We start from the raw sequence: 27779 nt of genomic DNA on the forward strand, positions 1-27779 counted from the left end.
ATAACTATTGAAGGAAGAACCCGAGAAAACCCCGGTAAGAACCACCGACCCACGGGAAACTACTGGAAAGCTCTCGCGTATCTTCATTGGCCGAGCTCAAGATTGTAAACCACGCTGACAGATGTGAAATGGCAGTAATCGGTAAAGGCGAGCACTTTAGACCACTCTGCAAACCGGGGCACCTGAGTCAAAATTCTGTATTGCACAATATCATGCAACAAATAGGACTCAATAAACATCGAGAAGATGTGAAGAAGCTTAAGTGTTAGGTGAGACGCAAGACTTGTGAAATTATACACATCGTAAACTTATTTTTTCAGTTATGTCACAGTAACGTTAACCACTTGTGCATTTGTGACGTCATACATGCTGTCTCAACATCAATGTAACTAATACGAGTACTTTTATGATATAACCGATCAACCAGATTACAGGCTAAATCATGGTCAATGACAGAGCCGCTGGTCTGCCGCAGATTTAGATACTCCAAATGGACACCGCCATATTGGCTAAACTACGGGCATGCTCCTCTTAAACTCCTAAAGTTCTACATTGGGAGGTCATTGGCACATGCTGAAGTCTGCTAACATGGTACTTTACAAGGTTTCTTCATTCCAGCTAAGTCAAGGAAAGTAAAGGTTATGTACAGGCGGAATTTGCGACATTCATGCGGTCTCTTCTGAGCTTTAAAGAGACATTAAGACAATGATACATTATATATGCAGAGAATTTCAAACGTAATTCATACGTAACAAATATTAAACACATATCATATTCTATGTCTCGTACATATTAAGATTTGACAACTTGACTACTTTTAAAAATACTAACACTAGTGCATTAGTAAAACTTGACGAATTATATTACATACCGAAATTAATAATAAGCATAGTATTGACAATAAAACATATATGGCATCATTCATTTCCTGTACATAACATGGGATAAATGAAATAAATTACACATATCACATACAGAATATCTAAACAGTGTGAGATTTACTTTAATCAGAAAACATTATCCTTTTAATAACTAAATAAACTTTCTCTCCTGAATTTTCTGTTTTCTAAGTATTTATCCCTCAGTAAAAATGACATTGAAAAGGCAATAGTTAAAAGTTTGACATAATGAATGAGTAGTAAATTGTAATATTTTATAATCTACTTAGGTATTTGCCTATTCTCTTTAGAACGACGAATTTTTTCATGCCACTTAATTATCATATGCAAGTAATACATTTTAATTATTTTCACATTTTATGGTAATTTCTTGTAGGGCAAAGGAGAGATTTTGATTATGTGTCTTGGGAGCAGTAGCTAAAGCGTGAAAACTTTCTGGGTGTGCCTTCAAAGGTTATTTGCCAACCATTCAATATAATATATACGCTATTCTTTTCCAGGATATTGACTACATTTTCAATGTTTTCATCAGCATAGATTAAGTAAGGTCCATCTATATTGTGATAAAAATCACTATCTGTTACAAAAAAATAATAAAAATGTATTTCAAATATATAGTAAATGAAACAGGTTTAAGTGTCAATTCCTGTGGAAAACCTCAGTATATATCCCGAAAGGTGCTCAATATATTCCTGATCTTAACACATTGCTTCTGGAAAGTAAGATAACTTTCTTAAATCATTGTCGGACCATCCACACATTCTTTGCTTCAGCAGCAGAAGGCATTTGACAAGCCGTCAGAGTCTAAATAAATATCCATTAAGACCACAGCCATTCATTTGTTTTCATGAAGAGCCCAACGAGAGTTGTCTGCCATTCTTAGTAAGGTAGTGTGACATCCATGTTCGGATCTAAAAGCAGATAAATAAAGTGCAAAATGCTGATTAAAAATATATCTAGGAGCTGAAAGAAAATTGCATTTTAGAAGAATTTATAGAGTGTTAGAAGAACATTTACTACTCAATACTAACAAAAGTAATGTTAACATGTCACGAACGTTAGCTTAATCAGAAGTAAGGTTTCCAGTGTCACATAAAACATTGTTCCTCCATACTAAGCTACCTTTATTATACAGGAGTTTGTTGGTTGATCAGAATCTGCTTGTTTTGGTTCCCTACACAACTCTGACCTAACATACTGATATTTCACTTTAGCTGCTTTGATTTCATGGGCGACCGCACAGCGGGCAATATACCGCCTCAGCTGGATTTCACCTCTAAACACGGATTTGGACTATATCCGTAAAACTTAATATCTGACCACTATATGTTGCCCCCATTTGATTTCTCTGTATTCTGTCCATATCCCACGTTTGATTACTTCTATTATGTAGGTTCTTATTATGTGAATTCTTTTTCTTCTTCTTCTTTTGGATAGCTTTGTTTGGTGTACAATAAACGGTTCAAAATAGGAATTGGCTGGGCAATAGGCTTTCGTCATTTAGTTGTGCATGTTTATCAAAAAGTAGCTAAGAAATTATCACTGAAACCTCGGAGGCATCAGTACTACAGTATTTCAGATTTATCCAACCCTTAATATTATCTCATTCCATATCTCGATAAATGATCTCCTTTTGAAGTCTTATCTATCACAGATGAAGGTTTGTAGATTTTACTCCTCCATTTCATACAGAATCTTCTTATTCTGCACCAAAGCCACACAAGAGAAAATACCACAGTAAATACAGTCTAGATTGTATCACTAAGTTATCAGCTAGGAAACCTTTTTCTCGATGACATTTTATAACCAAATTTGCATCATTGTGGCAGTGGCGTTATCCTACCAAGAGGAGGCAACCCACTATGAGGAGTATATAGAGTTACACGATGAACCTCGGCACAGTTTACTTAATCAGATACTGTCATAATTATTATCAGTATAGATTAATGTTTCAAAACTATGATCAAAGATCATGTTTCAACTCAAACATTTTTTGGCCATCTTTATAGACCCCAACACATTCAGGAGTTAACGTATTTATACATTTATCAGATGACGTCGCAGCGTCAGCAATGCTAGGCAAAAGTGCAATCATCTGATTAGTGTGGATATAACTATTACTAGGAAATTTGTAATTTGATATTTTCAGCAATTTCAACGAGAAGATTGAAACACTTTTTTCAATCATTGAAATAACTATCGTTTTACAAATAAATAACTTTGACATTTCTGGTCTAGATTGGGGATTGTGATGGAGGTCTGCCTAGATGACCTTGCTGGAGATATTCACCAACAGATGTTTTAAAACATACGTCTGGAAAAATCTCTACTTGTAATAAGAGTATACAGCGCGCTTTTCATATTTGTCGTCCTAACCAATCGTACAAAGTTCCCCAAATGGTACAAAGTTCCCTAAATGGTACAAAGCTCCCCAAATGGTACAAAGTTCCCCAAATGGTACAAAGTTCCTCAAATGGTTTCCTTTAACAAGTGAATGATTCCAGCAAGTTCAGCTCGGAAGACATCCATCAAAAACCCCAATCCAGACCAGAACTGGCAAAATTGGAGATTAACTGGTGCCAGCTAAGGGGCCTTGTGCTTAGCAATGCACCTGAATATTCTAGTGGACATTTATTGATGCATCCGCGTGTTTCTGATCAAATACCGTAAATTATACATGTCTGTAAAATCATCTTTAATTGTTAGTTTTCTGCTTTGTATATAATTAATATAAGTACAAAAATGATTGTAGTGCTATGTCTAACTGAGAATGACTTTTATTTGACATTTCCTGAAAATTAGATTATGATTCAAGCTTAGGAAATTATTAAAATTAATATGTGCACAAAAAGTGAATCTTATGATTTAATAGTCCTTCCACTTAAACTTACAGCATAATTTGAGATCATGATTTTCACTGCAAGGTCTAGAAATAAAAATTGCTTCAATGAAAATAATGCCGAAAGTGAGGGAAATTAGTTCTTGTTGCAAAGATAGGTAAAAACCTACTTAAAATAGAATTTCTTTTAGGAAATATGATAGAGAAATATCGATTTTTAGAAATGATCAAATGTATTTACTGCTGAAGATAATATGCTGAAAATATAAATATATCAAAACTTCATCACAACAAGTCGCTAATTGAATATTGCGCTCAACAGAATTTATCCGAACTGATACTTATCTGGTATTTACATGGTGTCTGAACCGCTCCGGCGGCCTAGTGCTTAGAACGTCCGCCTCGGATGCGGGAGGTCGTGGGTTCGATCCCCCGGCAGCGTCATACCAAAGACTTATAAAAATGGTATTAATTGCTGCCTCGCTTGGCGCTCAGCCTTAAGAGTCTAATGTTAGGACTGGTCGGCCTGGTGTCGTGATAATGTGACTGGTGGGACATCATGCTACATGTCTGCGGCATGATGCCCCCAGTGCTCGACATCACTATAAACTGCCACACTGCAGACATCGTAGCGACATGACTGACAAATTGTTAAAGCTACATTAAAAAACCAAAACACACACACACACACACATGATGTCTGTATTTATATCGCCACACAATTATGGGATTCCTAACATTTTTTGTAACTGAAGAAATATGGCTTGCGTTACAATTTTAAAGCATGTTGTGTTTTTTCCCTCATAAATTTAATTTTCTATTTGAGCTTAGTCAATTAGTGTTATGAGCCTTATAGTTATCAGCTTTCAGATCGACGTAATTATCTTTCTCTCTACTTTTATCTTGGAATACCTGGCAGCAGTTGTCAGAGGACAATTTACATAGAATTTTAACATTTAAAGGAAAATGTTTCACTGACATTGTATCTCACTTTTTAAAATTTGTAGAGGAACTTTATTGGAAAGTAAACTTCTGATACGTTTGTTTTTCATTGGTGTGTGTGTGTGTGTGTGTGTGTGTGTGTGTGTGTGTCTTTGATAATTATTTGTTACAGCTATTTTTATTGCAAAGCTAATATGGAAAAAGTGTAGTGTTTGTGTCTCTGTCTGTGTGTGTATATGTGTCTGTGTTCAGATCTTTGTGAAACGCTGAGTATCACAGCTGATATTTTGATACATTTATATGCTTTTCAGTCCGGGTCAGTGAGGTGGGTGAGGTGTAAATGGATGCCTTTGGAAACGATTCATATATACTTCCAGTGACTGAAATACATAATATTTAGTGTATGAACACTTTAAATAAAAAAGTTATTTTGATATAATATTTAATGTATGAATACTTTAAATAAAAAGTCATTTTGACATAACATTTAACGTATGAATACTTTAAATAAAAAGTCATTTTGACATAATATTTAACGTATGAATACTTTAAACAAAAAGTCATTTTGACATAATAGTTAACGTATGAATACTTTAAATAAAAAGTCATTTTGACATAATATTTAATGTATGAATACTTTAAATAAAAAAGTCATTTTGACACAATATATAGTGTATGAATATTTGGTATCAAAAAGTAATTTTGCCGTAATATTTAACTGTTGTTGACGCAAAAAAGAACATTTCGCCCAAAATGTTAAGTTCATTTTCTAGTTAATGGACAGAACAATAAGAACAGACTTTTTGTTGTAGTTGGGCAGTCATCTTATTTTCCTTGGCTCCTTCCTTCTGTATCGTTATATCTCCAAAAATTGCATCAGCTTAAACAATACTAAGTAAATACGATAATTTCAATCAACATCTGAATTCTTCAAACATAAAATGTGTAAAATGAATGCAGTCTTTAAATATAATGCCTCAAATACGTAAACTCTGGCAAATGTATGTGATATCAGATTATATTGAAAAACTGCATCCTTTTAAACTTTTTTTCACATTTCCAGTAGTAAATATGAATTGTTTACACATAATTTAATGTTGATGGATGTTCAATAGGAAATAAAGATACCTGATACACTGTCAGTCATCTGAATGACGTCATAAGTTAACTCGCGAGCTATAGTGCAGACCACGTGTTCTTATCGTAGCCTCATTTTTGTTCTTCCAGGGATGGGCTGAGAAAAGTTTGCTCTTTTATGCTGTTACATGTTCACAGACATAGCCATAGCGATGATGGGTAGATACATAGGTAGTTTGTGTGTGTCTAGAAATTCATACCAATAACTTCCATACAGGGTCTAAACACGTTTCTTTCTAATGTCACATAACGTACGTGGTATCGTAAAGGAAACTCCATGTATTGACACTGATGCTGATTTATCACGGTATTTTTTTTTTTTATAGCTACGTGACTTGCATTGTAAACTCTTGACCTTTTACCTGTCCTTGACTTATCCAAATACCGGTAAAAAGTGTCATAAGAGAGCGAGCGTATACCAGTGTTGACTCTCTGAAGGGCACTTCATTAGTTTCTTTTTACAAAAGAAATCAAGCAGGCCACATCTAATTCCATACTTCTTTTGTATTTGGCCAAGACAACATTTAGTAAACAAAAGGAGGCAGCACTGGTGAAGAATTATCATGTAGATTTAAGGAGTTAAGATACTTAAATGGAAGATGATATAGATTTGTATATAATGGCTTCATAAATCCAGATGATGTGTTTATACTTCAGTTGAAAAATGAGTGAGGTGAATGGTGTTCATACTCTTGCTAAGGAAGGATTTACTGAGGTAATTACCCCCCTCCCCTCTCTCTCTCTCTCTCTCTCTCTCTCTCTCTCTCTCTCTGTTGTCACGTGTGTGTGTGTGTATGTGTATGTTTTCAGTCGTTTTTTTAACTAATTCCACTCAAACTTTTGCATATAATTTTTTCCAAGATCAACAGATAAATCGAAATTCAGACCATTACGCGCTTAATTTTTCCAAGCTCTCCAAATGGTCGAAATTCAAACAATTTACACCTAGCCATTCCAGGGCCCCCAGATAATCGAAATTCATACTTTTACACACTGTCTTTTTTCCATGATCCCCAGATAATCTAAATTCATTATTTTACACACCACTTTTTCCATGATCCACAGATAATAAATATTCATACTTTTACACATCGCCTTTTTCCATGAGCCACAGATAATCGAAATTCACAATTTTACACACTGCCTTTCTCCATGATCTCCAGAAAATAGATCTAATGTCGAGTAATATAAAATTGCAGAATCTATTGAGGAAATAGAGACCATAATGTATAAACACAAAGGGACGCGTATGTTGAGGGGGAGGTCTTTATATTAATGTGTGTGGTATCCATATCACAAATCTGACATCACACATGTCATCTTTATTAAATCTGCCCAGTTCTTGACCGTTAGCAGACAATCTCATCCCAGTTTTTCATACCATCACTCATTATTTTTACGAATATTTGGTTGTTTATATCATGAGCCAGTGGTTTTTTAAAAATCCATATTTCATCGAATAAATGTCAACCATTATAATTCGGTACAGGCAACAACGCCCTCAGAAGTGTCACTGAGTTTGTTAACAACAAATGGTCACATCGACGTTGAAGCAGTATCCCAGTTTCGTATTTTATCCCCGTTTTGGAATGTCGCAAAATGCAGCTTCTCACTTTATTTGACCCCGTTTAGGATTGTTGCAAAATGCAGCATTTTAATACAGGATCAGCTTATTCGTGAGTTTTTACCGCTTCATGAAAATAGAATCTCATTCCCTTTTACGGACTTGCCTCGGAAATGACATTCTTATGTATCAGGAAGAGTATTCTGGTATTCTTTAAAGCCACAGCGAACAAACGTTGGTGATGATTAGCATACATTTGAACAGTATCAAGATCGTTCTTGCGTGTTTAATAAGTTATAGTTGGTTCCTTCGGACATTACTGAAACAGCTGGAGACTGCAGTTGTAATTGGCAAATATATCACGTGTCCTGCATAAACACTTCACCTTCTTCACAGAATGACACCATGGAAAAATTCCCAACAAATCCATTCCGTCACTGTTAACATGTCCCGTACCTATTTTCCGTACCTCGGATAATCCCCTCGGTCTGTGTCCCGTACCATGGATAATCGACTCGGTCCATGTGTACATGCCGCGTACCTTTTAGCGCTACTAATATGCTTTAGTATAGTTTGCATTTGATCATGTTCAAATACATACTTGGCTTTATTGTTATCGATTTGTTACAATCTCTGTGAAAAGCCATATTACCTTGTAAACTACACTTATTCGTATTAAAATCTTCCGTTTTCATTACGTAGGATGCTACTTGCCCTTGACATTTTGTAATTGGGGATTTTAACTGTGTGTGACTTGATAACAATAATTTGTTCCTTTGATTTAATCAAACTTGAAGGTCGAAGATTTTAAATGGAGTATAATCTCAGTTGAACGTGTTTTATGAAAATAGGATATTGCAAATAGACACATGAAAACAAACCATACATTATAAAATAACAATGGTTTTCTAACAATGGTTTTCAAAGTACATGTGTTTAATTCCATACATTATAATTTAACACTGGTTTTCAACGTACATGTATTTAATTCCATACATTATAAAATAACACTGGTTTTTAACGCACATGTATTTAATAAGTACATTATAAAATAACAATGGTTTTCAGCTACATGTATTTAATTGGATACATTATAAAATAACAATGGTTTTCAACGTACATGTATTTAATTGCATACGTTATAAAATAGCAACGGTTTTCAACGTACATGTATTTACTTGCATACATTATAAAATAACACTGGTTTTCAATATACATGTATTTAATTGCATGCATTATAAAATATCACTGGGATTTCAACGTACATGTTTTTAATTGTAAAGAATACGAACTGAATGACTAATGAAGTCGTTAAGTGTCCTTATTTCCTCAGGGTTCATTGTACCACAAGACGAGGCCTTCATACGCCGATTGCGTCATTGAGGAAGTTCTGCAAATTGTGCACGATAACGCATCGATTCAAACACAAGGTAGTGGGCACTGTTAAAATATTACGTCATGATATTAACTTGGATAATCTTTGATTAGCCTTATATAATTTTGTCTCACTGCTTCCTTTTAGTTGTTTTGCGCACTAATTCTGAATCATATCGATCAAAGATATATCGTATTAGTGGATATTATAAAATATTTATTGAAATATCTGACCAATCACATTGATGTTGTATCAAATTGTGATTTGCCCATAGCGTATGAATACGCATAAAGATCATGTTGTTGTAGCTTTTATACTCTCTAAACATGGATATGAATTTCTTGGAATATTACATTTTAAAAGGAGAAAATAACAAAAAATCGATTTCCATGTAAAATGTTTTTATAGAAACTAACATTTTTATACAGGGATGTTAAACTAAAGAAAGATCCGAATGGACTGGAGTATCTTAAACTCAATGAAAGGCAGACAAAAATAAGAACAGGAGACAATAGTAAGGACATCATAGATATTAGTCCTAAGATGTATGAAAACAAAAACAACAAAGAGAGAGATGCACTTGCTATCTACAAACGGTATGCTGAGCTAAGACCAGCAGACTTTTGTCAACCTGACGATCCTTTCTATATTGCGCACAACACTATGCCAATCTCAGCGCCAAACCCAAATGGTTTAGGAAACAATTCGTTGGAATTAACAAACTTGGATGCATCAAGCAAAACATGAAGGAAAAAGCAAATATTACAGAAAGAAAGAAATTTACAAACACAAGCAGCAGAAAGTACCTAATTCAGAAGTTAAGAGACAAAATCATTGCCCCAACTGATATCATGCAAGTTTCTGGCCACAAATATGTAGTCTATAAATAGCTACTCAAACATTTGTGACAAACAACAACAGACATACTCCAATTACCTGAGCAACACCGGCCACCCAAGTGATAATGCTCTCAACCCCCTCCTCCACAACAAAGAAATTTCAAACTGCACAACAACAGACTGCATTATATCAAGTTCCCAAACGTGTAATATTCAACAGACTCAGATTATCAGCATTCTATTCTATGGATCAAACATCACCGTACATAATATGCTTGTTATGAACCTCCCGCAAAACGTGAACGAGATCCCTAACTTGATCAACTTCTTTCAACAGGCGAATTTACAAACAGGGCCCACACAGCAGAAACGTAGGAGAATTTTTGAAATTGACACTGACAGTCACAAAGAAATAGAGAAGTATGGACAGAAACGATATCAATGAAATGTAGTTAGGGTTAAATTGTTTAATTACCTCATGTTGCTTAATTATTTTGATGAAGAGTTCACTCCCTTACAGTGCACTGTTTGTTGCCGTCAGTTTTATCTCCCATACCAAATGAAAACTTGTATGTGGTATAAATAAAATATATGTATAACATGTACGCTGTATCAATGATATACCATTCGCTGCATAATTTTTTTATTAAAAGGAAACTCTGCAAGCCTCGTTTCCTTTTAATGAAAAATGTATACATCTCGTGGTATATCACTCATACAGCGTATATACTACACATATATTCGATATATATTATATATATCTTCCTCCTCCAAGAGGTAAATCTGTATGTCAGTTTCATTATGTTATCATTCAAGTAGCCTTGCATACTACGTCGATATAAATTAAGATATTTTCTACAGGGTCTTCCTGCCAGTACGACATTCTGGAGCTTGGTGCAGGTACAGGAAAGTTTACAGCCCAACTCTTGCCTCGGTTAAGCACGGTGAGTGTAATGTACGAATTGACCTCAGGATTCCTTAAAAGTATGCATTTTGTGGATTTTATTACCTCTAACATCTTTATCTCACAAATATATCTTGCACTTTCTACATCAACACCATTGTCTTTCCTCCGTTTCCTCCTCCTTTTCCTTATATTCTTCTTCATTTCTTCCTATTTTCTTCGTCTCTTTCCTCTTCGTCACGATGCAGTTGTTTTCTTCCCGCTTCTTCTAATGCTACTATTATGCTTTCAAGTGTCATGGTTTCCATTCTCGATATTTTTCCTCTGCATCAAATAAGATATGATTTATCTGTCTGCTGATTCGTTTTTATATTACAACCCGTCAGCAAAAAGAATGATAGCCATTCTGTATTTACGTCATGTTGAACTCATTTCATATTCATCACAACCGTAACTTAAATCAATAACTGTAAATGAAAGAAGAAAAGGTAATAGTATTGATCTGGTCATTGTAACGCTTGACAACTCCTCTTCCATATTTTCATCTCTAAAATTTTAAAGATGGAAGATGAAAAGATATGAAACGATTCCATCTCCCATACTTGAAAATTTAAAGATGGGAACATAGCAATTACCTCCGTAAATCATTTGCTAGTATTTGAAAAACGAAAGGCAAAGATGAAAAAAAAAATGGAAACTAGTTCGTGTTATCTTCAGTTCAGAAAAAGATGGATTTGTCACTATCTTTTCAACTTATAAAGACAGTTCTTGCATTTCCAATTTCGGAAGCGATATCACAGAGAACTGCCTTGCGTTATCTACAGATAACCGTATCTTGGCCCTCGAGATACGTCAACGATTTCACACACACACACACACACACACACACACACACACACACACACACATATATATATATATATATATATATATATATATATATATATATATATATATATATATATATATATATATATATATATATATATATATATTCCTTAAACTACCTAGCAGAATAGAGCGAAAACCCAAAATGTTTGTAAATTTCAACGAAAAATAGAAAAATATACCTAAATGTTCTATTCCAGGTTCCATTTGAATTACACTGATGTTACAAGTCAAAATCAAATATTGAATGTGCATGTAGTCTTGATTGTACCAGTGTGCCAGTGGCCTGGAATATGGCAATATGATAAAAGTCTGAGGTATCACAATACTATAATCCAAAATGTCATTGACTGAATCACTATAATTCCAAATTAATGATTTAGTTCAAGAAGTATTAATGAGCACGCTGTAATTCCAGCGAATAATTTAAATAAACGAATCCACAAAACTTAAAAACTGAACACCACAAAAAGACTGATTCCACTTCGTATGTTAAAGTAGAAAATGTAATATTTAAAGTGCACAAGATAAATATAAAAAGCTAAAACGCAATAAAATAGTCAGGATATATGTCAGTCTCCTCTCTGAAACATTCAAACTTGACAACAAGTTAAGGAATTTCGAAGTGAAACACTTAATGGCATAGATTCATTTTCAACCAAGCATGTTTACCTCCACTAAAAATGATCTGAAATATATATATATATATATATATATATATATATATATATATATATATATATATATATATATATATATATATATATATATATATATATATATATATATATATATATATATATATATAGATAGATAGATAGATAGATAGATAGATAGACAGAGGGGTACCCAGTAGCACTGGCGCCCTGTCAGGTGGAGATTTCACTTTAGGATTAACTGATCTTGCTTGGGTATTTGAGGAAATTAAAATTTATATTAATGACTCGCGAAGTTTCATAAATTCTGAGATACGTCATGTTAAATTTTGTGACTGATTAGATATATTTTGTACTTGACTAAATTTCCAACCATGGTCACTTAATCCTTAAAATTTCAAGTTTCAGTATTTCTTTCGTTTAAAAAAAAAATGATTTCATCAGCAAACTATTTAATTTGGATAGAGCTTAGTTTTCAGTCATAAGGTTATTCACAGAAAGTAGCGCCATTTTTAGGCCATACATGTCGGCCAGTATATACGATCGAGCCAAAACCCGGGAAACCCCAGGAAGAAGCAAAGACTCGAACTCAATGCTGTCACAGGTGAGTTGTATGATTGATACGTAACGAATAGCACCTTAGATTATTTGGCCACACGGGCCCACTCTGTTAAGTTTTTAATTGACTAAATATATCCTCTTTATAACTTGTTAAGGAAAATTAGTTTTTCTACCAGGATCTGCGATATTTAGCAGCAGAACCAAGCAATGGATTTATAAAGACACTGAGAGAAAACTGTCCTCGAGTGGAAACGAGCGTGTGTTCAGCAGACAAAATACCTCTTCCTTCTAACTCAGTAAAGGTAATAAAAATATGAAAACCAGACATGTAGTTCAACATCGACCAATCTTGAAACATATTTGCCCACACTCCTCGTTGCAAAAGCATTCACTGTTTGTTTCAATAGCAAGTTTAAAGGCATTAAACCGCGATCGACAGTGTAGGTAATGGTAGAGATTATATTACGACTTTCTTTGTCAAAATTCACGACAGACTTATTCCACCTCACAAATCTGTCAGCTCATGTGACCGAGTACCATATGACATTTTTAATCGTGAGAGTAGTGAGATTTAAATGTTGACATTGTTTGCATATTTTCCCTTAAATATTACAAGATGGCGATTAACTGTTGTTTGTAACATTTATAGGTTATGTATATAGTTTTGCCTTTCACTGAATCCATAGTGAATACAAAATGAGACCAATTTGTATTCTTATTCCCAGCATTCAAAAGAATTAGCATCGCCTCTCTGAATTAAAAACTTCCGAATTCCTCATACTCTCTAGTTATACGGTCATTAAACATTTTGACATTATTCCCAAAAAAAATTTTCTGTGAGTTTTATTTGCTCATGAAAATAAGAACTCTGCATTACAGAATAACAATTCAACTGTGCAAAATAACCAAAGATGTATACACTTATATTACGCATGCTAGATTTTACAAGAACTTTTTTATTATTTTTTTATATATTTTTTAATTTCGACAATTTAGAACGTCATATGCGCACAAAGTTTCCACTGGTTTGCGAATGATGCAAGTCTGCAAGAAATACATCGAGTCCTGGTTCCAGGTGGAAAGCTAAGTACGTAAATGGATATATCGCTGCCTTTACGTCAGCATATGTTCTTTTTCTTACGTTACTTTAAAAATCCAAGGTTAAACAATGCTGTTGATAAGAGAACGAATAATGCAAAATTTTCAATATCAAAGCTTAAGATTGTTTCGATCTCTTGCACTCAATGTTTAATTTACTTTTATTTCTAAATGCCTCTAAATATATTGCGATCTAAACGGATTAATTTTTTCTTCGAATACGTTACCCAATAATAATGTCTTAGGAACACTACCATTAGGCCGATGAATCAGCCCTTCACCCATAATGATATTATTTTAGGGGGAAGGGGTAATATCATATATTCATTAAAAGCTGCAATTATCTGCTTCTTAATTTGGCTGCAGACATTGGTATACATTTTCTACACTTACCGATATTTCTCGTGGTTGTACAGTTACCATCGGCTGACGGGTTCTTTTGGTGAGATGCACATTATATTTACGGAGTAAATCCTATATTTAGTGACTTGTAAATCCACGTGGAATAACACAATTATCTGTCCTGTGGCCATTTTGAATTTCGAGCTTGATATGGCTGTAATCAATAACCGGTGTGTGTCAAAGGGGGCAGGGGCCAGGTTTTATGTACAAATTTAATGCCGCAATCAGCGACCTAGTATAAAAAACATAATTAAAAAAATACACAAGTGAGGTTAAAAAAAATCCATATTTTTGGATACTTATATTAAAACAAAGCATAAGAATAGTATCCACTTGACCAGAGAAGTCAATGGCAGTTCATAGCAGAATAAGTTTATGTACCCCAACCCCAAATTTATACCTGCATTTTTCATGTCCGAAGGTCATATTTAATACCATGTGATGCTCACAGTGCAAACACAAGTCCTTTTCCTAGATGACGGTTCTGCAAAACAGTGTGTAATAAACAGGCTGATGCAACTGGAAATAGTTGTCATCCAGTCCATTTTTGAGATATTCTACTTGCGCCAAACCCATGTGTTCACTGCTATGGGAGGCTAGCTCATCTTCCTAACCAATAACGTGTATTGGTATTTCCCTATCAACATACTTCAGAGTAACTATGGAAGGTGTACATGCCTGACATCAATTTCAAGAATAACACAAGCCCGAAACACCTAGTTTACATATATATCTATATCTTTAAATACTAAACAATAATAGCTGAAAAAGTCACACCACAGCCTTCAGTTAAGAATTTTGCCAGGGTCCAATTTGCGAAACTGGATCCTGCCACCTAAGGTGTGCATATTTTAATGAACATCAGACCTACATATCATCCATCAGTATCAATAGAAATTTGGGAGGTCAATTTATTGGTCTAAACTACCACTGCCTCGCAGATTCATCCCTCCCAGATTATAATTTTAGCTAAGGGGACCTAAAAATTGTCTGCTGACCTATTTTGGCGGTCGGGCAGAGTGATCTCCCCTCCCTTACATACAAGACTTGGACGTAGAACACAATTAATTTGACTAAATATTCTCTACATTTGGTTCTCCGTACTGAACTTTCCATTGTGTGACAATCAATACAAATCATATGTTAACCTAAAATACCTTCAAAGATGACTTCACGGTGAAGTTCTTGTCAAAAATTCACCGGCATTTTTTTAAGGGCTGGACTGTAAACAAATCAACGTGCAATGGAACACAGATTTCACTTCTGGACCATCACCAATACCTTATTACTCACTGTACACTGTCTCCGAAACACACACAAACACACCATAAGCTTATATTCTAAGGAATAAACAATTGCCTTTAAATCCATACCAAGAATGCCTAAATCTAACTCTTGTATCACCACCAAAAGGAGACAGGAAAAAATGCTCTAAAATAGATTGGGACTATATTCATGAGTACTGAATTGAAACTATTAATTGTGACCTGATTCCACTTGGCGTCACAGTGTAAGAATATCCCAATTATTACTGAAGCGGAGGGCACTCTCCCTATGAATGCAACTGCGGGGACGCTGGGAGGGTGTATCTGTATTATGATTGGGTAAGTATTTTTGAAGAAACATAATTTACTAGACAAAATTGGTTGCTTCTTCGAATACGTTACCCAATCATAAAACCTTAGGAGAATAAGTAAAAGGTGGAGGGAAGTACATCCCCTTACCCCGAAGATACCATCTCCGGTCCTCTAAAGTATTGAGACAGCTTCTAGGTAACCTGACAACAGGAGACTCCATCTGTGACTTCAAAAGGAAAATAAAATGTTCCCCATGCAAATCCAGTTGAAGTCGTGAAGCCGCATCTTAGGAAGCTGTCGATCGATCTGGAATGGAGACCTGTTGAGCTGCGAATAAAGGTCCTACCAGACTGAACTGGCATCTGTGGGATGACGTATCTCGGAAATAAAAGCTTGAGAATATGGACTCCGATCTCCATACCACAGACTGACTGATGTTGGTTAGCGAACAGTTCCAGTCTGATGCTAGATTGGTGGCAACTGCTCGAACCTATTGAGCCGAAGTGCTTAAAGGTTCATTGAGTTGCGTTTATTTTCCCTATATGTTGAGCAAATAACCCCTTACTCCATGACGTGTTATTTTGATCTGATCGATATTCCTGTCCTTTTATGAGAAGTAGAAAAAGGCATGATCGCCCTCGACGCAACGGCTCTGTTCGTACTAACGAATCACTTGAAAGCCCGGAATTAGTTGATGTGTCCAGAGAAGACAGAGTGTTCACGACAAAAGTTTAGCTACCTATGGAAGAGAGACAACGGCTCTGTTCGTACTAACGAATCACTTGAAAGCCCGGAATTAGTTGATGTGTCCAGAGAAGACAGAGTGTTCATGACAAAAGTTTAGCTACCTATGGAAGAGAGACGGTTCTCGACAATGAAAGAGGATGCCGTCATGACTAAGATGGACTTGTCTTGTCTGAATTTCCATGTAAACCGGGTCTGCTGATAGGGCATTTATTTCGCGAATTCTGCCTGCAGCTGATAATGCCATGAGAAAGCAGGTCTTGTGGGAAATGGAGCGCCAGAGACGCCATTGAAAATCGTTCAGAAGGTGTCTTATCCAGCTAGGTTAATATCCAAGATAGGTTTCGCTTTGGGCCTAGTGTTAAAATTTCTAGCTGTGTATACCCAAAGCTGATGATAAGGTCGGGTAAGTCCTGGGTTTGTCCGATATCCTCTCTCGTATGATAACGAAAGGTGTCGGCGATCGTGGAGCGTTCACCTTGGACCGTAGACCCAGAGGAAGAAGTAAGCTGTCTGCGGTAACGATGCATGGAGAGGTAAGATACGGTCGTTTACGCACCACTGGATGAAACAACTGCGGTCGTTATATGAGTAGATGAAGGAAAACCCGAATTCCACGGGTTTCCGATGCAGATTGATAAGGTAGTAAATTCACAACTCCTCTCAACGGAGCTGTGTAATTAGGATGAGCCTACAGGCTGATTCCATTGCTTCTGTATCACTTTGGAATCAGAGGTGTTGGGGGTGTATTAGTTCAGGTTGGTCCAATCCAACGATAGGGCATTCACTGATCAAGCTGTTGGGTCCGAGACTTGAGAGACAAAGGATGGAGTTTCCAAATTGTCGCAAGCAGGCCCACCAACGATTGGTCCCATTGGGTACAGACAGTGAAAACCGAGGGATGGAGACACCATTCCTTCTGTACTAGTCGATTGTTCCGTGACGAATGTCGGTCAGCGCCTTGAGGAGTCATGGAATATGGTGAACCTGTATGGCTTGTTGATGAAAAAAGGTCCCACACCATGACGCAAAGGTCTGGTGACTGGGGTCCTCCTTACTGAAGATAAATCACCAATGAATGATTGAGTTCCTCCTTGTTGTTTGAGACAAGTCCCACACCATAACGCAAAGTTCTGGGAACTGGGGTCCTCCTTGAAGATAAATCACCATTGTATGATTGAGTTCCTCCTTGTTGTTTGAGATCAGTCCCACATCATGGTGCAGAGGTGTGGGGACTAAGGTCCCATTCTTGTTGAAGATAAATCGCCATTGTAGGTTCGAGTTCCTTCTTATTGCTTGAGATAAGTCCCACACCATGACGCAAAGGTCTGGGGACTGGGTCCTCCTTGAAGATAAATCACCATTGTAGGATTGAGTTCCTCCTTGTTGTTTGAGATCAGTCCCATACCATGGTGCAGAGGTCTGTAGACTGAGGTCCTATTGTTGTTGAAGATAAATCACCATTGTAGAATCGAGTTCCTTCTTATTGTTTGAGATCACTCCCACCCCATGCCGCAGAGTTCTGGGGGACTGGGGTCCTCCTTGTTGCTGGAGTTAATCACCATTGTATGATTGAGAAAATCATTGTTGTTGCGATAAATCATCACTATAGAGTTGTCATCAGACAGAATGAGAACTCCCTTGCCATATAAATAGTATTGCTCCCAAAGAAAGGGTTTCACAATAGCCGTCCTCTCTAGAAATATTTATATAAAGATGTCGTTCCAGTGGACAACATGCACCGCTGACGTCCCGAAACGATGGTAGTGTGCGGGCTCTCCAGCCTTTCGAAATCATCGGTAAAAACTGTAATCACTAGCGAGTGGACGCGTAAATGCATACCCGCCGTGAGCCAAGTTAGGTTGCATCCAATTCCGCCGATGGGACCTCAGTAGGGTGCAGATTTTGAGAGGATGGTCCAGTAGGCAAACATGATGACTCCATTCCTGCAGAAAAACAGTGGCAATGCAGTAGAAGGCGACCTAGGACCATGAAATCCGTTGCTGCGTAGAGCAATCCCGTATGGATAGAATTCCTTGAACGAAGGTGCTACAATGGGGCAATACAGTTCCCAATCCTGAGAGAGACAAAATATGGTGCCTGTTACTGAAGTCCATACCTATGTGAACGAATCACTGAGATGCTACTAGATCGGATATTGTTAATAGAAGTCCAGATTGGTAACAAGGGCTATCATGACTGGTCTCTTTGATGGCTTGTTAGCGTACTTCATCCATCGGGACGTTAAAACTGAAGGATAAAGGCCGTGCTCTCAGCTTAAGACTGACTCTCATGCTTGTCCTGAGGTATTCTGAGTGGGAAAAGATAAGCTGTGTTCCAGTATTGGGTAAGTATTTTCGAAGAAACATATTTTACGAGTAAAAATTGGTTCCTTAATAATGCCATGATACCTAGATTTTGTTGGCACGTTCCATTAAGTTGCGGATTTTTACTTCTTCGTCTCGATATTATTTGATAGGTATTCTAAATTTCGGTCAGTTTCTTCAAAGGTGACTCTGTTTGCTGTGTAGAAGCTGAATAGTTGGCACGAAACACCATAAGCTTTGTTGATCAACCACTGCCACATTTAATAGCACAGTAAAACCAAAATTTGCTCTATATAAGCTGAGCACAATTGTGCATAATAATAATAATATAATAATAATAAGTATGACTTGCAACCATTAGTGAGATCTGCGTGTGATTTGGATTTTTAACGTCATATCGCTACGATGTCAGCAGTATGGCAGTTTATAGTGATGTCTAGCACTGGGACATCATGCCGCAGACATGTAGCATGATGTCCCACCCAGTCACATTATCCTGACACCAGGCCGACCAGTCCAAACAATAACCTCATAATGCTGAGCGCCTAACGAGGCAGCTGTTAGTACCATTTTTATAAGTATTTAGTATGATTCGGCCGGGGTTCAAACCCGCGACCTGCCGCATCCGAGGCGGACGCTCTAACCACTAGGTCACCAGTGCTGTACAAACCATTAGTAGTAGTTGTATTGTAGATAAATAAGAACACTTTGAAGCAAAACTTAACATGTTTTGTTAATCAAGTAATAAAATTTGAAACAGATCTGATTAAAACACCGCACTCAACGTGGTGTACTGTACATGGTTCATTTAACTTTTACCTGATGTATATGATGTACTCTACACATCATAAAGCATAAACTTTAGAGGAAAAAAACATAAGCATTGTAAATATTTTCTGATAATTATGTGCTCAGTAAATATATGATTTTATAAGTTAATTACCACCACCACAACCACAACAACAACAACGAACCACGGATACATGTACAGTGTACTAAGATAATCTTGTTGTAATCCTTATCTGACGTTACGGTGTCGTGTGACCGAGCAACTATGTCGTGTGACCGAGCAGTTGTTAGGCAATTAGATGAATCGCGTTAAGCACAACCGTTATTTCCATATTTACGATGGATGCAGATAGGCACACGAGGGTTTTATAACACATACATAGCTTAAATAAGAACGAAGACAGGTAATTTAAAAACTTTGCAAGAAATTATTCAAGTAATGAGGTCCAGAGTTCTGACATGGGACCACGGATAAAAGCAGAGCTACCTGTATTTCTCACCCTACCGGAAGCAAAATTCTGACCAGTATGCTTAAGTTATGAATAGAGTTTGTGAGAATAGCCTTCTTTCTATTGAATAAAGACGTTTTATCAAGTAACTGACGCACTCTTTCATTAATGTTCTTGCATATACTGTGTCATTTTAGTCCTGATTTGGAACGCCAAAGATGTGGATGTACCATGGATCCGTCAAACTGAGGAAGTATTTGATGAATTATATTTCGGTAAGCCTCGCTACCTGTCGATGGAATGGAAGAACGTGTTAGAAAAGTTCCCGGGTTTTGGCTTGTACCGCCATCAAACCTTGCCTGGCGTGGAGCTTCGGGTGAGGATTCGAAATACAAACATGCGTGCACACACATTATTAGACTTGACAGCTTTATATTTATAGAAATATACAGAGGACTGCCATCAAACTTTGCCCTGAGTAGATCTTCGGGTAAGGATTCGAAACACAAGCATATGCGTGGCGCGCGTGCGCGCGAACACACACACACACCTTTGCTAGACTTGACAACTACATGTACAGAATTTATGTTCCCATATTCGTTTTTTAAAAAAAATCCTGGATGTTATTTTGTGCACACTTTTATCAAGGAATTCGACTGTGGACATAGTTTCTAACCTGATAACTGTTGATTTTCATTTTTTTTTTGGGGGGGGGGATCTATTTTCTCAATCTTAGGTTAGGGAGACTTTACAACCATGCCACCCACACTGATTCCCGTACTCAAATCATTGTGCTCCGTTTATCTCATTCATTAGTTTTCTTCTAAGTTAATGAAGTTTATTATCCTGATTCTGTATAGAAATATATCCAATGTATCACGTCAAAGCGGCACGTACTAAATGCTGCCATGCTACGACGCTCTCAAGTTAACTGCTCCGATGACCTATTGGTTAGAGCGTCTACCACAGATGCAGGAGATCGTGGGTTCTAACCCCGGCCGAGTAATAACAAAGACATAAAAATCGTACCAGCAACTGTCTCGCTTGGTGCTCAGCATTAAGAGGTTAGTGTTAGGACTGGTCGACATGGTGTCAGTATAATTTGACTGGGTGGAACATCATGCTACATGTCTGTGGCATGATGCCCCAGTGCTAGACATCACTATAAACTGACACACTGCAAACATCGTAGCGATATGACATAAAAGTCTTTAAAGCTACGTTAAAATTCCAAACATCAAACACACACACACACACACACTTCGTAGTCAGTTATGGTACGATACCCCTCCCTCCAGCGCCTCACCAGTACTTGAGCTTTGAGAAGGACAAAACAGAACAAACCCTTTATTTGTTCACATTTTTATATAATAGAGCATACATTGTTAGGCGTAAGTGTGTACACGAATGTCACTACTAGACAGGACAATATCCCTAGTTCACAAGGACGAAATAAAGAATAGTAAATATTATTTTGTAACAATGTGATACATCAGAACAAATACGACCCTCTTAATGAAATTAAAAGGATCATTTATTATACAATGCTAAAGACGGACATGCAGTTATCGTCGTGACAGTTACATGATTAATAAATAAAATATGTTGGTTCAGTGTTGTATGTTTTACACCATTTAGAATGCAAAGGTGTCAGAGACAGTGTATGTGTGTGTTCTCGCTTCTGATGAGTGTTGACATACGCAGTGTCGTCACTAGGAGGTGCGGGTGGTGCGAACCGCACCGGATGACGCCATCAGAGGGGGTGACACCAAACTTACTGTCTATAAAATATTTGAGTTTTTGTGCAGGAAGGGGTGCCATGGGGGTGACACCACCATGACTGTTTATACAATTTTTGAACTTTTGTGCAGGAAGGAGGTCCATGGGGGTGACACCATGAGTTACCGCACTGGGTGATACTAACCCTAGGGACGCCACTGGACATATGTAATTTTAAATATGTCCATTGATATTGGTAATAATAGCGCAATCCGTATCAACACGCTACTTAATATGTATGGAAATAGTAATATAATTAAAGACATCTGAGCAGCAGCATTTCATGCCATTTAAAATTTTAGCTCCAAAAGTGTAAAAGTAGAAGTAAAAAATAATTTTTAAAAAGGAAAATGAACCAGTCCAACAACAAAAAATATTTAATCATAGAAGATCAAAGGTTACGATATTAAAATTCTTTAAAGACATAAAATAAAATATAAAGGTAAAATATTTCACATCAGTCGGATCCAGATTTGTTATATAACGACATTCATTTAAAAAGTCCAAGATTATCTCTAATGTACATCATCGAACAGCTTCTTAAGTGAATAACTTCATTTCATAAAATTTGTCTCAGAGCGGGACTCGATACACTCGATAAGAATACAGCCACTTTCAGTGTGTACTATCACAAGTCCAAAAGGATAGAACGTCCCCAATGAATTCCAATAATATCAAATGTGCTGATGTACCAATTGTCTTAACTGTGCCAACATTCTTGATGCATCACAATTATAAAATTCAGAATGTCGTATAATGAATTCACAATAATCCCCAAAAAGTTACTTTGTCCAAAATATCAATGCACTTTGTAAATATTGTTGTTTTGTTTTTGTTTTTTTTTATAAATTATTCCTCTCAAATTATATCTGAACACAACAATAAATCAGTCCAGAATCTGAACTTAAAGGAGGTATGGAATAATTATGCTGATCTCAACATTATATAAAAATCTAAGACACAATAAAATGACCAGGATGTGGGTCAGAAGTTCCCTTCCAGAACATTCTAAATTTTTATTAAAATTTAGGCCTTGAACTCAAAAATCGCTAAACAACCTATTTATAACTTACAAAAATGTCATAAAGCAGATACGCAACAAACTCTATCTTCAGTCATAACAATAGACAAACACAAAATACAAATTAAATATGCATAACACATAATAGTTGAATGCGAGTGTTATATTAAAATGTACGGTTTTTCTTTCTTTTCCAGGGATCTGTTGATTCCATCATTGCAATGTTTTCTACGTTCAGTGTAATTGCTGCATTACCTACAGCCAAAAGAGAGCAGTATCTTGGAAGGATCAAAAGTATTATCGAACAATCAAACCTTGATCTCAACAACTTGATAATACCGTATAGTACAGATTTTCACTGCTCGTACAAAGTTTAGAGTTTATCAGTTTTGTTACCTGATTTGCAGTGCCTGTGGGTATGGTTTACGTTATGGAAGACCATGCTTAAGTCATATCAATTGCAATGCCTACGTGTATGATTGCACACCTGTATTATTTACGTTCCGTTAGATCATGTTTAGATCACCTCATCTGAAATGCCTACCTGTACAATTTACGTTACATAATATCACCATTAAAGCACCTCACCTGTAATGCCTTCCTAGATTATTGCATACCAGTATGATTTTACGTTCCATAAATTCACGCTTAAATCACCTCACCTACAATACATACATGTGTGATGTACGTTCTTTAAGGTCATGTTTAGATTATCGTCATCAACACTATTGATTTTAAAATTGGATAATTGATTAATATGATTAATTGCTGTATTTAATATAAATAAAGAACGACTCAGTCTGCTTTTGTTGAATATATGTAGACAACATTGCACTAAGATCGATTGATAGGTAATTTGCGTCTTATGTACATATAAGTTTACCAAAGCACGAATATATACACACGATTGGATTGTATTGAAGAGAACTGTGACTATCTACCTACCCAGCTACCTACCTACCTACCTACCTACCTATCCGAATGTTTCCATGTTACTAATAAAAGCCGATTGCTTTGGACGGACGTGTTCATGGTTTGTATTTTTCCGATTTACTATCCATCTGCTATTGTAAGAAATACCTTAACAAACAAAATAATTGTGTGTATCTGTCAAGATTCCTCCTTAAAGCATGGTAAGTCACAACATCTGGAGATGGATTGCCCGATCTTTGAAATTCTGAAAGTTGTATTATTTTGGATTACGCAATATCTGCACTGAATATTCAACGCAAATTACTATCCGTATAGTGATTCATTACATTTATTAATTAATTTAACTTACAGCACAGGGGACGAAAAAGGGTCGAGGGTCAATATAAAAAAAAATTAAAATACATTTCTTACGAAATTAACACAGTGGTGATACCATTTTTGTTCAAATATTATAATGGACTCAGGATTATTCCATAGTGATCTTGCAGAATTTAATTGAAAACAGTAAGGTTAACTTGTGACAAAATTGTTTACTTTATTATTTTAATAGAAGTGCCAACTTTCTTTTTCTTATACAATTTGACCCCACAGGATAAGCCGATACATTTCGATAATCGCAGTAATATATATTCTTACACGTTTAACATATACCTGTTTGACGTCATATCAGGTAGCATTATAAAATTCTTTAGAAACAATTCCATGGTTGGTAATGCATCGTTGTCTTTTTCCAATGCTGGAAAAAACTCAATGTCTAGCACAAAATTTATTTTTCGAAAACGCAGGCCATACCTATTCCTTTACACTAACTACCAAAAAGATGTATTTAAATATTCAAGAAACTAAAATAATCATGAACATTTTAAAATGTCTTACTCCAAATAACTCATAAAAATATGTCACTCTTCATCATCTTTTTCTCTAAATAGCGAGCTTATTACTCATTAGTTATGTTCAAAAATAAAAGTGATCTTACATTGTTGACAAAGAATTTGATGCTTTGGTTCGATCCACATTTACGCGCCCAATCCCAGAACACTTGTTTAATTTTGTCAATATTGTTTGTGAAATTATTCGCTTACGACTCTAGTCAATATTAAAGGATGACATTGAGAATTAAACGAAGCGTTCTCTAAGAAAAGCCCTTAATGTTGTCTTCCCCTGCAACAAAAGGTAGACACCAACGTTAGATTACTCTTTGTTTTGCTTAGTTTTCATTCTCCAGTCGAGTCAGTCCTTGTACGTTTCGATTCCTCATTACCAGTGCGCTTTATTTTCGTAATCACTTTACTTCTTGCTTAGCGAGGTTTTACTTGAATATCTCGACATCGATTTTATTGATGGTTCTTTGTCCTTATTTATGTCTAACTTATAAAACTTCTCCAACATCTTATCTTCATACTTCCTCTCAAAATTAAATTTTCCTTCTTCAAAGTTCGTTGTTGGAAGCCTCCTTTGAGTTTCCTCTGTATGTTTTCGCAAAGCATATCCACGCATGTCATCTTTAAGATGGGCGGCCTTTCGCATAGAAACTCTTTGTTTAAGATATTCATTTCTGACACAAAACATCTCTTGTGTTAACATCTTTAGTTGATCTTCATGTTTCAACTTGAGCGTGTCCAGTTTCCGGTCGAGCACTCTCTGCATGCTAATGTTGCCAATGAAAGGCAATGTTGTATCTCGTACAGCCAATGGCGTTCGTTTTTTGGTGCTCATATCTATTCAAACACGCGACTCAGCCTTTAACAAGAGATTATGACTCAAAATAACTATATCACAAAATTGACACAAACACTATTTGCATTATGCAAGACTAGTTACAAGGAGAGTAAGTTATCATAAATCTTGTTTATGCTATTTCTAACATATAACATTCTTTGTGATTCCTCCAGCTCTAGATATGTTCCATGGAACCTTGATAATCCGTCCTCTCGAACTTTGTTTATTTATTAATTTATATAACAGCTATAAAATGGACTCCATACGTTTAACACGTTATCTCGTCTGTTGGTCACAAACAAAATGGTACATGTTTTATTAGTTTCTTTAAGGAATATTTCCAAACACTGATTATTTCCAAGCATGCACTGATCAGATCTTCATTACCTATTAGCCATTTTTGTTCTTATCAAAATTTATATCCTGCTCTCTAATGCGTCTCAAATAAATGTTTATAAATGTCACAGATAGAACATGATATATTCCGTCGTTGTCAAACTTTGTTCGCCGTCAGTTTAAGCAATTCTGACAGCGTTACTTTTGCACTGTATGTTTTGCAATTCGTGGTAAGTTTTCATAATCGAAAATGACGACATACAGTTCATATGGAATATAAAAAAAATATATTTGTTGAAACCTTTGTGAATTTAGTTTACCGAGTTTAAAACGCACCAATCAGATCGTATCCTATATCCGAAATATCAAGTATTTTAATGTTTTGTCAATTTAGATAATCTGATTAGACTGGTTATTGTGAAAGAGAAACATAAACGAATAACGAAACAACCACAAGACACAAGATAAAGACAATGCAATATATAGTATTTCAAGCCGATGGTTCATGGAGACGATATATGCCACTGGGTTAAGTGCAAAGTTAAAGAATACAAACTTCCCATCTGATACACAATACTGTTATGTTAAATGGCTTCCAATAGTAGACATATATTATTACTATTATCTACCACTGCTCACTTACGAACTTTCTTTCTTCCATACGGTAAGTCAGAAGGTCAGGGATAGGACATAGTGGAGTCATAGCGTGGTATTCATACATGTACATGCATATTTTTATATATAGTTGCAGACAAAGAATTTGCCTTATTTAAATATTAAATATGCATCAATCAACTACGTGTAGATTTTACTCATAGGCATATGACGCTGTCCGTTCTTATAATAATAATGATAATAATAATAAACTATCTTTAACGAGGATAACACATTTGGTCATGGCTGACCCATCTGCCATGTGGTCCTCAGTTTTTGTAATAAAAACAAATAAAAATAGAAGTTCATGCACATAACCGTGTTTCGTCGCACACTCATTCGTACATATTTGACATGAATGACTATGTGTGACTATACTGGGAAACATACAAATATATATCAATTATGGATATGATTATAAAGTTTTCTATTCAGAGCTTTTAATATGTCATTCCAGCTGGTCTAGAAGGAATTTCTTTAATGATATTTTAAAAGAAGCAAGGGAAGTTGAATTACGTATCCTCATTGGTAAGGAATTCCATACAGTAGGTGCTGATACAGAAAATGAGCTTTTGTAATAATTGGTTTTCGACCAAGGAATCTGGAGATCGTTGTTTGTCGTCGATCGGAGATTACGCTCAGTATTCGATGATCTTAGTTCAATTATGTTAGAGATATAATCTGGAGACCGTTTAAAGACTTGTATGTCATGATTCCTTTAAAATAAAGAATACGTTTTTGTATAGGTAGCCATTTCAGACGTGAAAACAAAATATTCGAGGGAGTCATAACAGGAAGTTTCAGTATTATTCGGACTGCCCTTTTCTGGAGTCAATCAATTCTGGACAGATTATAATTTGATATGTTTCCCCATATGGTACAGCCGTAAGCTATCAGTGGTAGTATATAACCCGAAAAATAAATTTCAAGTGATTGTGGAGGTAGAAATTTTGAAAGCAATTTTAATAGAATTATTCTTTTGACTACCGCTGCACATAAGTGATCGATATGCGCATTCCAGCTGAGGTGTTGATCAATGTAGATACCAAGAAGTTTTTGATTTTTGACAATAGATACGTCTAAGCCATTTTGAGTTAGAAGTAAATCCATGTTAGTAGATAGACGCTGCCTTGTTCCAATTGTCATACATTTCGTTTTAGAGATGTTAATATGCATTTTGTTTTGATGACACCAAACTGATATATTGCTGAGGTCGGTTTGAAGTTTATTTTTTAAGGAGTCTAGAGATTTATCAAATAAATGCAATGTCGAATCGTCAGCGAAAATATCTGTGTTAGCGTGCGCTGGATACAAGGCTAAGTCATTGATAAATAGTAGAAAAAGAAG

General features: G+C 35.9%; 1 protein-coding gene across 2 annotated transcripts; it reads left to right on the forward strand.

Moving 5' to 3' along the window:
* Window positions 1-5906: 5906 nt before the first annotated feature.
* On the forward strand, window positions 5907-23809 carry LOC149796488 (uncharacterized). 2 transcript variants are annotated; one of them, XM_089961202.1, is made up of 8 exons: window positions 5907-5988; window positions 6475-6532; window positions 8715-8811; window positions 10457-10539; window positions 12781-12906; window positions 13601-13691; window positions 20188-20366; window positions 22988-23809. In XM_089961202.1, exons 2-8 carry the CDS (start codon window positions 6482-6484, stop codon window positions 23165-23167), a joined length of 807 nt encoding a protein of 268 aa, XP_089817328.1. In that variant the 5' UTR covers window positions 5907-5988; window positions 6475-6481; the 3' UTR covers window positions 23168-23809. The 2 variants fall into 2 exon arrangements, with proteins under 2 accessions (XP_089817328.1, XP_089817329.1); XM_089961203.1 differs by having other exon boundaries at window positions 5908-5976.
* The last annotated feature ends 3970 nt before the right edge of the window (window positions 23810-27779 follow it).

Source organism: Sinohyriopsis cumingii, chromosome 6, assembly GCF_028554795.1.
Source record: "Sinohyriopsis cumingii isolate HCF-2022 chromosome 6, ASM2855479v2, whole genome shotgun sequence".
NCBI lineage: Eukaryota > Metazoa > Mollusca > Bivalvia > Unionida > Unionidae > Sinohyriopsis > Sinohyriopsis cumingii.

Bases quoted from the DNA above. Each gene is read 5' to 3' on its own strand.
- LOC149796488 (XM_089961202.1), top strand. From the start codon at position 6,482: ATGAGTGAGGTGAATGGTGTTCATACTCTTGCTAAGGAAGGATTTACT. The intron at 6,533-8,714 runs GTAATTACCCCC...TTATTTCCTCAG, and splicing joins CTAAGGAAGGATTTACTGAG to GGTTCATTGTACCACAAGAC. The intron at 12,907-13,600 runs GTAATAAAAATA...TCGACAATTTAG, and splicing joins TTCCTTCTAACTCAGTAAAG to AACGTCATATGCGCACAAAG.